This window comes from Myiozetetes cayanensis, unplaced genomic scaffold (assembly GCF_022539395.1).
Source record: "Myiozetetes cayanensis isolate MyiCay16 unplaced genomic scaffold, myiCay2020 scf13, whole genome shotgun sequence".
In the NCBI taxonomy this organism is placed as follows: domain Eukaryota; kingdom Metazoa; phylum Chordata; class Aves; order Passeriformes; family Tyrannidae; genus Myiozetetes; species Myiozetetes cayanensis.
In genome coordinates this window covers 13,862,822-13,874,839 of record NW_026086937.1, presented here as the reverse complement: position 1 = coordinate 13,874,839, position 12,018 = coordinate 13,862,822, and the positions used below count along the sequence as shown (strand labels likewise).

The window sequence follows — 12,018 nt, the reverse complement described above, 5'->3', positions numbered from 1 at the left end:
CTTGTGAGAGTCACGAGCAAACCCAGGAGTTGAGAGCTGGGCAGGAAGAACAGGGAGCTCCGGGAACCAGGCCCTGAAGGGTGGCTGGAGCCTTGGAACTGGCTGGTCTGTGGAAACCTGGGAAAGGTGCAGAGTCCAGGTACAGGGCAGCTGGGGAAAGGGAACAATCTGACCTTTGTGTCAGATGTGAACAGGAGGAGTAAGACCAAACTTTAGTGAAGCTCCAAAGAATGAGGTTTGATGGTATGAAAAGTCTTCTCACACAGTAACAGAGTTATGCACTTTGCCTATCGAGGTCCCAGAGCCCCCTTCTCGGAGATCTTTTAAAACCAGGTGAGACACAGGTCCATCAGTGACAGCAACTGAGGGAGCACCAACGTGGCTCCTGGGCAGGGAAGGCAGGTTCAGCAGCCCAGACCACAGAGCTCCTTCCAGCTGCTTTCTGAAACTCAGCTCCAAACGTTTGCTTTGGGGGGTTTTGTGGCTTTTTTTTTTTTTTTTTAAATAAGGTCCTGCATTCCTGAACTATCAGGAGGAAGCAATCTCACTCTCACACACTGCCTACACACCTCACTTCAATATGCCATTTTTACATTTTTTAAAGTCACTCTGAAATTAATTCCTATTTCCTATCACTTAAAAAAAGCAAAGGGCTCAAAAAGAGAAAGCACTTGGGACTGTTGTCCCCTGCACTGTTCCTCCTGCAGAGCCATAGCCACACACTGTTAATTCCTGGCCTGGGTATTTTTGGAAATACTTCCCGTATTTTCTGACACTCTCGAGCTCTCGGCAGGCCCACGGTGTGTGACATCTCCTTCCTCACTCGCCTCGTTATCCCGGCCTCTCCGGGCTCACATTCCCTCCGCGAGGCATTCCCATTCCCGAACTCCTCCGAAGTCCTTCCCATTCCCCCTTTCAGCCCCTGCGCTCCTCCGAGAGCCCCCCGGTTTCACCCCCCCGCGGTGTCCCCTGGAAGCACCGAACCCTGCCCTCACACCCCTCCGCTCGCCCCCCCGCACCGCCCGGGACCCGCATGGGCACCGGAGCCCTCGCGAGGCACCGGCGGGACACGGACGCGGCGCTCCGCTTCCAGCACCGGCCGTGCCGCACCGCGGGGCGGCTCCCGGGGGTACCCGGGCCGGGGGAGCCCCGTGAGGGGCGGCCCCGCCGAACGGCGGCGATGCCCAGTCACGGCCCTGACTCAGCGAAACCCCGGCGAGCACACGCGGCCGCGCGCCGCCGCCTCACCGGCCGAGGTGATCATGGTGGCGCCGAGCTGCGGGTCAGGTCGGGTCGGGCCGGGGCGCGGGGGGCGCGGGGGGTCCGAGGGGTCGCTCCGGTCCGGCCCAGCCGCGGAGCCGCCGCCGCCCGGCCCGGAAGTGCCGACCAGGGCCTCTTCCGGCCGCTCGGCGCCGCAACCGGGAGAGGTGCCCGCGGTGAGCGCCTGCGCGGGACGGCGGGGAAACCGGCAGGCGGGAGCAGGGCAGCCCTGCCGCGGGGGCCTTGCACATCCTGCGGCCCCTCAGGGGCGGAGCGGGCTGGGTGTGAGACCCCGGACAGCCCAGACCGACCCGCACAGCCCACACCGACCCTCACAGCCAGCACCGACCCTCACAGCCCACACCGACCCTCACAGCCCACACCCACCCCGGACAGCCCACACCGACCCGCACAGCCCACACCGACCCGCACAGCCCACACCGACCCTCACAGCCCGCACCGACCCTCACACAGCCCACACCGACCCTCACAGCCCACACCGACCCTCACAGCCCACACCGACCCGCACAGCCCACACTGACCCCGCATAGCCCACACCGACCCTCACAGCCCACACTGACCCCGCACAGCCCACACCGACCTCACAGCCCACCGACCCTCACAGCCCACACCGACCTGCATAGCCCACACCGACCCTCACACAGCCCACACTGACCCCGCACAGCCCACACCGACCCTCACAGCCCACACCGACCCTCACACAGCCCACACTGACCCTCACAGCCCACACCGACCCTCACAGCCCGCACCGACCCCGCACAGCCCGCACCGACCCTCACAGCCCACACCGACCCTCACAACCCACACCGACCCTCATAGCCCACACCGACCCTCACAACCCACACCGACCCTCACAGCCCACACCCACCCCGGACAGCCCACACCGACCCCGCACAGCCCACACCGGACCCACACAGCCCACACCGGCCCCACAGCCCACACTGACCCTCACAGCCCACACCGACCCTCACAGCCCGCACCGACCCGCACAGCCCACACCGACCCGCACAGCCCACACCGACCCGCACAGCCCGCACAGCCCACACCGACCCTCACAGCCCACACCCACCCCGGACAGCCCACACCGACCCTCACACAGCCCACACTGACCCTCACAGCCCACACCGACCCTCACAGCCCACACCGACCCCGCACAGCCCCCGCATAGCCCACACCGGCCTTTACAGCTCACACCGGCCCGCACAGCCCACAGAGCCCACACAGCACCTGCACACCACACTCGGCACCCATAGAGCCTGCTCAGCCCGCTCCTGATCCTTGGCATGGGAGGGTGCTCAGCCCTCCCAGCTCATACCCCACAGCCTGGGCAGTGGGTTCGCGGGGCCGGGTGTGTGGCGTTCCCACAGGTGACCCCATCAGTGCCCGTGTTTGCGCTGTGCCCAGAGGAGCAGCTGTACTCCCCTAGCCGGGACGGGCCGCCCGCAATGAGGAGGTATCTCTGGGGGCTCAGCATGTGCCACAGCTTCACAGAGATCAGGGATTTTACCCCTTGGATTTACCACCTCTTGGCAGCCGCCTCTGACTCCTCTTAAATATGTTTCCTCGGGGAAAGGCCTTACCCAACCCTATCTCTCCTTGAAAAGGGAAGCACAAGTACAGATTCTGACAGGCCCCCACCAAATCAGCTGGCAGTGCAGAGCAGTGACCAGATCTGCACAGACACAGACCTGAAGTTGCCCTGGTTGTGGCAGAGCATGGAGTTATTTTGGCTCCTGCCTTGGCTCCAGTATGGACAGATGGGACACGCAGACCGGTGGATTTGCAAAAGGGAAAGAAAGTCCAGCTCAACAGCAACGGTGCTGCCTTCTGGAGGGCATCAGTGAGTGAAGGTTATTAGTGAAAGTTCTTAATGAAAATTCTTGATGAAGGTTACCAGAGTCCTACCCAAGACCCCAAGAGGGGCAGCTCCACCTTAAAGACAACTGGGAAGATCTCCAGCCTTCCCCACTGCCCCACCTGATCTGCTCACAGACCAGTTCTGCTGGTCTACCACATATCATACACTGGGGCCCCTTCCATTCCCTCTCCATATCCCTTTTATTCAAACCAAGATAAATATGAGTTAAGCCATGGATAGTGCTACTTTAGGGATAATACCATGGCAAACAAAAACGAAAACCAAAAAAAGAGAAGCACATGCCAATTCAGAAATTAAATGTCTTTGTTTTTTACAACAAGCATGTAACAGTGCTCTAACCATATTAAATCAATGAAACATGTAAAACTATCTGCTTTCAGCTCTATGTGTCCAGATGGTGAAAAAAGATGAGAACAAAAAAGAAAAAAGGATTCAAGACACTTTTATTCCTCAGTCAAAGGTAAACAATACTTTTGATCAAAAGTATTCCCACTCACACCTCCTAAAGCCCCAGGCAGTTCATCTGCTTCCACAGAAGTCTCCCTGAAAGGGTAAACTTGCATGATTTACCTAAAAATTACCAGTAAATAAATCCATTGGATTTTCAGCACCAAGGTAAGTTTAACTGCAAATCTGTGCTCTTGGGCCACCTCTGCATTGAATTCCTGGCAGCAAAGGCCAAATGCTGCAAGAAAAAAAAGATTCCCCCCACCACAGTGTCAAGTCCTGCTGGACTCACCTAACCAAGGGCTTTATGGGAAATACAGACCTGCCCAGTGACCTGGGCTCTGCTGTGCAGACACACCCCAGACACCCAAGGGGCAAAGCAGCACCATCACTAAAGGCACCAGTTCCAAACCCGAGAGCTGCTGCTCTCTGCTCCAGTGTTACCACTGGAGCACCAGTGTTGCCCCAGTGGGGTTGGCAGGTGTTGCTGTCCCCATCCCACTGGTGGGGAAACTGAGGCACAGAAATATGGTTTGGTGAGAAATATTGGTGATCATGGTCATGAGTGGAGCTGGGTAAAAAAAAACATCCCCTGCTCCAGGTAAGAGCTAGAGAGATACTGAAGGCACAGCGCTGGGAGAGAGTGCCTGCCAGAGCTGGCAGGACTGCAGGCACTTCATCTGCCACTGGGAAAAAAGGAGCCAGAGAGGGGACAGACATGCATGGGGGATGTACTGACACAAATCAGCAGCTAACCCAGAGAAGAGGTAAGCAAGACATGACAGGCTGAAGTTTCTGATCTGAGCTGGATCAAACTTTTAAAGGACAGCCAGCCCCAAACAAAACCCAGCAGCTCGTGCTAAAAATAAAACAAGGCATGTTTTACATTTCATAAAGTAAGAATGAAAAAGGTATTATTAGCATTAGAGTAAAATTCCTCATAAATCAAGGATTTATAATTATTTGTGTTGCCACACAGGCTACAGGCAGCCCTTTGGAACTACTTAAATAGATCATTTTTATACATTTATTTATGAAGCCGCCACATCTTGTTTTGCCCGTCACCTCCAAGCTCTGCCATCACATGGCTGTGGAGGTGTCCCAGGTAAGATGGGCCTCTCCCATAGCCACATCGAACACCAGCCACACCTTCCTGTCCACCTGCCACCCCTCCAACCCAGGCAGTTCATCAGCCAGTCTGTGAGCACCAGGACAAGCCAGAGGAATCCCGCTCCCAAACCACACTCTGCTCAAGCTGCCATTGCTATCAATATGTTTTATGTTATTCCTGCTGCCCACAGTGGGCTGCTACTGCATTCTTCATGTTACACCGTTACACTCAAGCCTTTTCAGTAGCTGGTAGATCCAGGACCTCATTTAGTCCCACTGCAGTCTCCACACCATTCTGCCACTTGTCTTCCTTTTTTTTTTTTTTTTTTTTGGCTTGCTCACAAAGAGGGTGGGAACTTCAAAGCACCACTAAAGCAGGAAAACAAGGCAGCAGCATTGGTCTGCCAGGGACGCCAGCCCTGGCAGCCTCAGCAGGGAACTTTGCTCAGAATTAGAAAACGCTCCTCATTCTTCAAACAGGCGGCTGCATTTCATGCTCAAAGTCCCAACGTCATCTTGCCCAGGATATGGGATACATCCCCAAAGGGCTTCTCAGAAGCCCAGTGTCCAGCAGCAGCTCCAGGCACAGCAGGGAATGGCTCTCTGGCACAGACCCCAGAGGCTGTCGGCAGCTCCAGAAGACCCTGAGGAGTTCAGCCAAGCAGCTTCTCCCCGGAGCGGTGGGTCCTTGGAGGAGAGGGTGAGCGAGCATTGCACCAGCTCCTCCTCCCACTGCTGGAAATCCACTGGGCAGATCTGGGATGTGGACTGTGCTGGGTGCTCAGCAGCTCTAGGTGCCTGTGCCTTCAGCAGCTTCTTCACACTTTCCATTGGGGGACAGGCTGGTGAGAGCCACTTCTTCCTCGGGGTCCTGCAGGTCATCTGCAAAGAGCAGAGAGAGGTTAGGGGAGATCTGAATGAAAAACCCTTCCTCATGCAAAATACAAAAGATGAAAGCATGGAATGAAGCAACTGATGTATACTCACAGCCTAAGCACAGCTGCTTTTTTTTCGTAACTGAATTTCATTTTGTTTTACAAACTCAACATTGCTTCAGGGAATACAGCAAAGGAGCACAGGGCTCAGCTCCCGGCCTCCTGAAGTCTCAGCAGGCTCAGAACAAGTTGCATGGCCACAAGGCATCACTTGCCTGGCAATGACAGCAAGATCAGATACTTTTCTGACCCTGAAGGACCTGTCTCAAAGCTATACAAATTGGACATTTCAGTTGTTTTCTCCAACTCCTATGCACTTTAAGCATTTTATGTGTTTAAGAGGCATTTGGATAATATGCTTAATAACATCCCTTAATGTTTTGCCAGCCCAAAAGTGGTCAGGCAGTTGGACCTATGATCATCATAGGTCCCTTTCAACTGAAAATATAATATATTCTATTCTATTCTTTTTACAGCAAAGGAGCTTTCCCTCCTCTTTGTGCTTCATAGAACAATCTAGATCTCCAAACTGCACACCTTGTTACCACCTGCAGGAGACACTTCTGCAAAAAGAAAATCACTGGTGGGAGAGGCAAGCAGAAGTGCCAACTGTGTACAAAGGCTGAACACGAGGCTGTTTGTTATCTGAACGATTCCTTTAGAATCAGGGAGCCCAAGGCTGATTGCCCTCTCCCTTCTCTCTGCCAGCCCCAAAGGCAAGTGGTTTGAACACTCCTTCCAGCTGTGTTTGCAGAAAACATCACGTAACATCAGGGTGATGTTCCAATTTGTTGTTTAGACAGACAGTAGTTCTGCTGCCAGAAACTCCTGCAAAAGGCAGCTGAGTTCAGCAGTGCTTCCAGGGGTGTGTTTGGGCACCGGACCCAGCATGGTTTTGTTTAGGTGAGCGAAACGTCAGAAAACAGGAAGACAGCAACACAGCAGACAGATGTGTGCTGGTTGTCTTCAGGTTTAGGCCAAACCACAGCCAGGGAACACAGGCCAACTGCAGAGCTGGAAATAGCTGAAGGAGGCCACCAGCAAGGGATTTGGGCACCAGGGAGTCGGTGAGGAACCTCTGGTGGTCACAGCAGAGTACAAGGGAGGGAGCAGGGCATACCTTCACGAATGTTGTTTGCAGCTTTTGCTTTGTGATCTTTTCTCCAGCTCCTCTGTTTCCAAGAAAGGCATTGCAGGAAGGATAGGAGCCTCCATCTCTCCTTGTCTTTCCCCTCTTCTGAATAAATGAGAGAAGGTGAGTTCAGACTGCTAGTAGGTCAGCCCTGCTGCTCCCCCACTTCCCCTCCACAAGCCCAATTTCTCACAGCAAAACCAGGTCCACACCACAGAGTCCACCCATGGAAAGCACAGAGCAGTTCCTGACAATCCTTATTTCTGGTGAAACCTCTCTGCTGCCCTGGAAATTTGTCTCTGGTGTCGGTTTCTACTTTGCTACCTCACTGCCAAAATCATTCTGGATGCAGCGCCCAGAGCAAGCAAGAAACCTGGCAGGAGCTCAACCAGCACACGTGGTGAGGCTGGGAACTGACATGGTGAGGGAATTCCCCCAGAAGGAAGGTTTTCTTTTGCATTATCACACAGCTTCTGCAACATCAACCTATTTACTGTTCTCTGCTTTATTAAGCAATTCCCTGAACACACACAGGCTTGCAGCACACTGAAAACTGCAGCAAATTGCAGAGAGCCTCTGGTCGATGTATTTATTCTGGAAGACAACAAAGTTACTACAAATTTTCAAGACATTATAGTAAAACACTACAGCAGCTTTTAAAATACTACAGCAGTGTAATTTTTATGGTCTCCAACAGCAGCAGTTCAGCATCTCCATTGAGCCTTTCACCTCCTAATCAGATAACAAATGATAACAAATTCAGCGTCCTTCAGCTTATCAAACCATTGCGACACTAAAGGGTTCACAGTGACAATCCTTCCTGTCAGTAAACAAAACAAAAGCTCCAGTGCACTGCCTGGCATGGCTCTTTGGAGGCATGGCTATGCTTGGGATCCCTCTGTCCACATGGAGATTTTGGAAGGCAGGGCTCACAGAAGCATGGAAAGAAGCTGTTGCTGCCTAGGGTTGAACCCTAGAGCTGATGAGTGTCCTCATTACACATGCAGGTTCTGGGACACTTACATGACTCAGAGCACCAGGCAGAGCATCAGAGCTGAATTAAAGCTGGGTCCTCCTACCCAACACAATTACAAAGCACACACAAACAGGCTGCAACACCCGATCCAGCTCCTCCTGCTCCACAGCTACATGTACTGAGCAACTGAGCAAGCACCAGTCAACGTGCTGAGGTAGAAAAAGATCATGTTTGCAGGGATGCTTTTCTGTCTCTGCAGCTGATGTCCCACCAGGCTGCTGTGACCAGAACTGGATGACTCACTGGTGTCTGAGAGCACACCAGAAATTCTTGCAGCAGCAACAATGTGAGGAAGACAAAAACTTGCAAAAGGAGAGAAGTTGGAAAGCAGATTGTGCATGCCTCGGTTACAGAGTTGGCAGAAGACAGCCCTGTGTCCTCACAATGAGTCCCAGCCATCTCAAAGCTCCTTGATGTTCAGATCCAAGATTCTGGGCTGAGCTGATGGAAAGAAGCACCTGAACTGCAGCCAACCATCCTGATGTCCCAGGGATCCCAGAGGACCCTGTCAATGTGATGCTGAAGGCAAGTGCCGGTACCCATTAGGGTAACAGTAGCAAGATAGCAGAACACTCAAACCCCTGAAAATGCTGGGGAGCAAGGGAAAAGTGGGGAAAAAATGTAAGAAAGGAGGACGAAAGGGAAACAGCCCAAGGCAAGCAGTGCCAAAGATTAAGGTGTTTTGCGTGGCAGCTGTGACAGCAGAGCCTGCCCAGCTGCCCATCGCCCTGCAGTGACACACAAACATGACTCACCTCTCACCCCAAAACAAGTGCTGTTCCTCAGGCCTGACTGACACCCAGCTTTCATCCCACCATCCTCACCTTGACGTATGGTTTTACACCCAAACAGTGAGTTGCTGTTCTCACTCATTCATTATGTAAAATCAGCATAAGCATCTTTCTCCTGCAGGAAGGTCAGGTCCTGCCGGCACCCTACAGAATGGGCCACACCCCAAAACCACATCCCTCAAGAACACACATGGGACAAGCATGGAAGGTCACCATGTCACAGCTCTCAGCTGACACATCCCTGTTATCCATGAGCTGCTCTAGTACTTCCCAAACTGCTGGGATGTTTGTCCAGCCACCAGAACTGGAAACCTCTTTCTAGAAACCAGAAGCAGAAAGCAACAGATTCCATTGGGAAGGCTCAGATCCCGCTAGCGTGAAAGAAGTCTCACTGGGGAAAGACCCCATCAGGAATGGTCAGATCCCTATGGCAAAAGCCAGATCCCATTAAGGGGGAGATCCCATCAGGAGAGATCAGATCCCATTAGTATGTGGTAGATCACACCGAAAAGGGTAAGATTCCGCAGGAAAACGGAGCAAATCCCACTACAAAATCCCCCGGGTAAGGGAAGGAGGAAGGTCGGCCCGGCCCCATCCCGGTCGGTACCTGCTGGGTGCTGCAGGGCGGCCCGCAGGGCGCGGCAGGCGGCGGCGCGGCACTCGCCGGGGCAGCCGGGGCTGTACCGGGCCGCCTGCACCGTGCCGGGCTCCGGGAAATGCCGCCGCAGCGCCGCGTCCAGCACGGCCGCGTCCTCTCCGGCCCCGCCGGGCAGCAGGACTCCCACGACGGCGGGCGGCGGCGCGGCGGGCAGGCGGCCCCGCACGTCCCGCACCACCTCCCGCAGGCGGGCCCGGGCCCCGCGGCCCCGCGCGGCCCCGCACAGCACCAGCAGCAGCCGCGCGTCCAGCGCTCTCCGCCGCCCTCCGCCCGCCCGCCGCCGCCGCGACCGGCACCCCGGCACCGGGCACGGCGCGGGCGGCGCCTCGTCGCCCAGGAGGTCGCGGGCGAAGGCGGCCATCGCGGGCGCTGCCGGGGCTCCCTCGGCCACCTCGGCCACCAACAGCACTGCCCGCCGCCCGCCCGCCCGTTCCACCAGCGCCCGCAGCTCCTGCAGCTCCTCTGCCGCCGCCGCCGCCATCCCCCGCCGTACTCCCAGCCCGGCCCCACACCCCAACCCGCACCGGCCCCGGCTCCGCGCCGCCCACTGCCCCGGCCCCCGCGCAGAGCAACACCCCGTGCGCACACCTCGGGCAGCGGGGCGGGGGTGTCGTCGATCCCCCTCTCCAGCCCCGTCCCGTCCCCGCACACACCCGCAGGGAACAGCCCCCGCCGGCTGCAGGGGGAGTACAGCGGAGACGGTATTAGTGGGGGGCATGGGACCCCCCCATCGGCCACACAACCAGCCTCGGAGCTCTTGCACAGGCTGGTCTGGTTTCACATGAAGAAGTGATAAAATTCAGGCAAAACCCATGCTGTGGAGGGGCTAGGAATGTGAGAGGGGGATGAGCAGAGGCTGTGGTGGCTGCAAAGTGGGACACACACGGGTCGCAGTAGAGGAGCAGCTGATCTTACACCTCAAATGGTATGAGGTGTCCCTTAGGGTGTAACATCCCATACCCCAGGGCAGCGATGGAGTGAACTCCCTGGCATCGTGGGCCATTGGCACTACGGAGCTGCACAGCCAGGCCAGGCTATAGCCTCACCTGGAAACAATTCCACTTTGGGAACAATTACGCCCTCAAAGGACATACCCACCCCACTGGTCACAAGTTCCCCAATTCATGCCCAGCTGAGCTGCAGTCCCCACACCACACTCTGCACCTCTGAATCCCTCCTCAAGCCAGTGCCCTTTGTCTTTCCCTCTGCCAACACCACATCCAAGCTCCTCCACACAAAACACAGTCCACAGTCACAGTCCCAACAGCATCAGCAGGGTTCTGCAGTGATACACACATGTCCCATCAAAGCACAAATATTTGCAGGGGTGAATATGGAACGTTAGTCGGGGCTTCGCTTTAGTCAGGGCTTCACTGATGCCACTTGTTACACGTATCCCACGAGCTGGCTCTGCAGGCTGATCGAATGAAAGCTGCTGTGCCCAGCCCTGGCACTTGCATGGGGAAGCTCCAATCCGTGGCATGTGGTAAATACTTCCCCTCTGCCATATCAGAACTGGCTCCTCCAAACCAGTAACGGTAAAATCTTATCGCAATAACCTGGGAAGGGATAAACAGCTCAAAGGTGCAAACGGCCAGAATCACCTTGGCCAGTCCGTCTCTGAGACCATTTGGAGCCAAACCATCTCTGAGTGCACTGTGGGGTTAAAGCAGAGCTGAAATCCACTTGCTTGCCCTGGATCAGTGATTCCCAACATGTGCATTGGGACATTGTCACATTTGTGACAGGAAAGTGTCTGAGCCAGGTGCCTGCTCCCTGCCCATACTCGTAGACGTTCGTCCTCAGAGCCCAGCAGATCAGCAGCCACAGTGAGAGGGATGTGCCACAGGCTGGTCCCCAGGCTCAACAGAGGTGTGACAGCTCGGGAAGGTCACTGTGCACCACCAATTTTAATCCAGGAAAACATTTGCCCCAGGTATGACAGTCTGAGCAAACGCTGCCTCAGCATGGTGGGGATGGACAGCCCAGGCAAAGAGAGAGAGAGACTTTCTGCCCTGGGTCCCAGCAAAAGTAACTTACTTATTACACGTGCTGATAAGCAAATGGGGAGGGAAGAGGGGAGATAAAACAGAAGGATTAGGCTCCTCTTCCAAAGATCAGGGTCTATTGTTGCAAGAGCCCATGCTTCCATGCCAATATGACAGCCCTCAGAGCAGCTGTCAACATGGCAGGGCTAAAGTCAGACATAAACTCAACAGGCAGGTCTGGCCTTAGTATTGCCCAGATTTTGTATGAACAAGGATTTTTTTCTCATCTGTTCAGAATCCTGCTCATGGCCCTCACGGTCCAGTGGGGGAAAGCCCAGGTGTAATCAGCACCATGAGCTGTGCCAGCAGCAGCAGGAGGGGACAAGAGGATGTGATGGTCCCAGAAATCCTCATCTCCCTGCAAACTGCCACAAGAAGACCCACAGAGTGTTTAAACTCCTCCTGAGCTGCCAGCACAGCCTATGCTGTGCCCATTACACCCTCCCTGATGTGCAGCCCATTTACAGCACATCTCACAGGGCTCTTTTCAAGCCGTGCTGTGCCAGTGACTAGCCTGGAGATGCCAAGATGCCTCAGGCATTGGGAAGTTGGCTTTCAGGCAGGCAATTCCCAAGATTTATGAAGATAAATCTTGCAGAGAAGGTATAGAAAAAATTGAAGTTATCTTCCTAACTCAGCTCAGAAAGCACACCACTGGCTACATTTCTCCAGCAGCCCCAATGTTTAAACTGCCAGCAGAG

At 55.0% G+C, this 12,018-nt stretch overlaps 2 protein-coding genes across 2 annotated transcripts in view; both read right to left on the bottom strand.

Moving 5' to 3' along the window:
* The window catches only part of PSMD1 (proteasome 26S subunit, non-ATPase 1), a 73,058-nt gene extending 71,697 nt beyond the window's left edge, over nt 1-1,361 (bottom strand). Inside the window, exon 1 of the mRNA XM_050307845.1 lies at nt 1,249-1,361. Coding sequence (XP_050163802.1) covers nt 1,249-1,264 — 16 coding nt within the window. The 5' untranslated portion in view covers nt 1,265-1,361. The remainder of the gene's footprint in view (nt 1-1,248) is intronic.
* Nucleotides 1,362-3,586: 2,225 nt separating this feature from the next.
* On the bottom strand, nt 3,587-9,987 carry CUNH2orf72 (chromosome unknown C2orf72 homolog). The gene is made up of 3 exons (XM_050308436.1): nt 9,219-9,987; nt 6,773-6,889; nt 3,587-5,599 (listed from the first exon to the last, which is right to left on the bottom strand). Exons 1-3 carry the CDS (start codon nt 9,985-9,987, stop codon nt 5,508-5,510), a joined length of 978 nt encoding a protein of 325 aa, XP_050164393.1. The 3' UTR covers nt 3,587-5,507.
* Between the last annotated feature and the right edge of the window lie 2,031 nt (nt 9,988-12,018).

Coding starts and splice junctions, on each gene's coding strand:
- CUNH2orf72 (XM_050308436.1), bottom strand. CDS start 9,987: ATGCCCCCCACTAATACCGTCTCCGCTGTACTCCCCCTGCAGCCGGCG. Junction 6,890..9,218: donor CGCCCTGCAGCACCCAGCAG/GTACCGACCGGG, acceptor TCATTTATTCAG/AAGAGGGGAAAGACAAGGAG. Junction 5,600..6,772: donor TGCAAACAACATTCGTGAAG/GTATGCCCTGCT, acceptor TGCTCTTTGCAG/ATGACCTGCAGGACCCCGAG.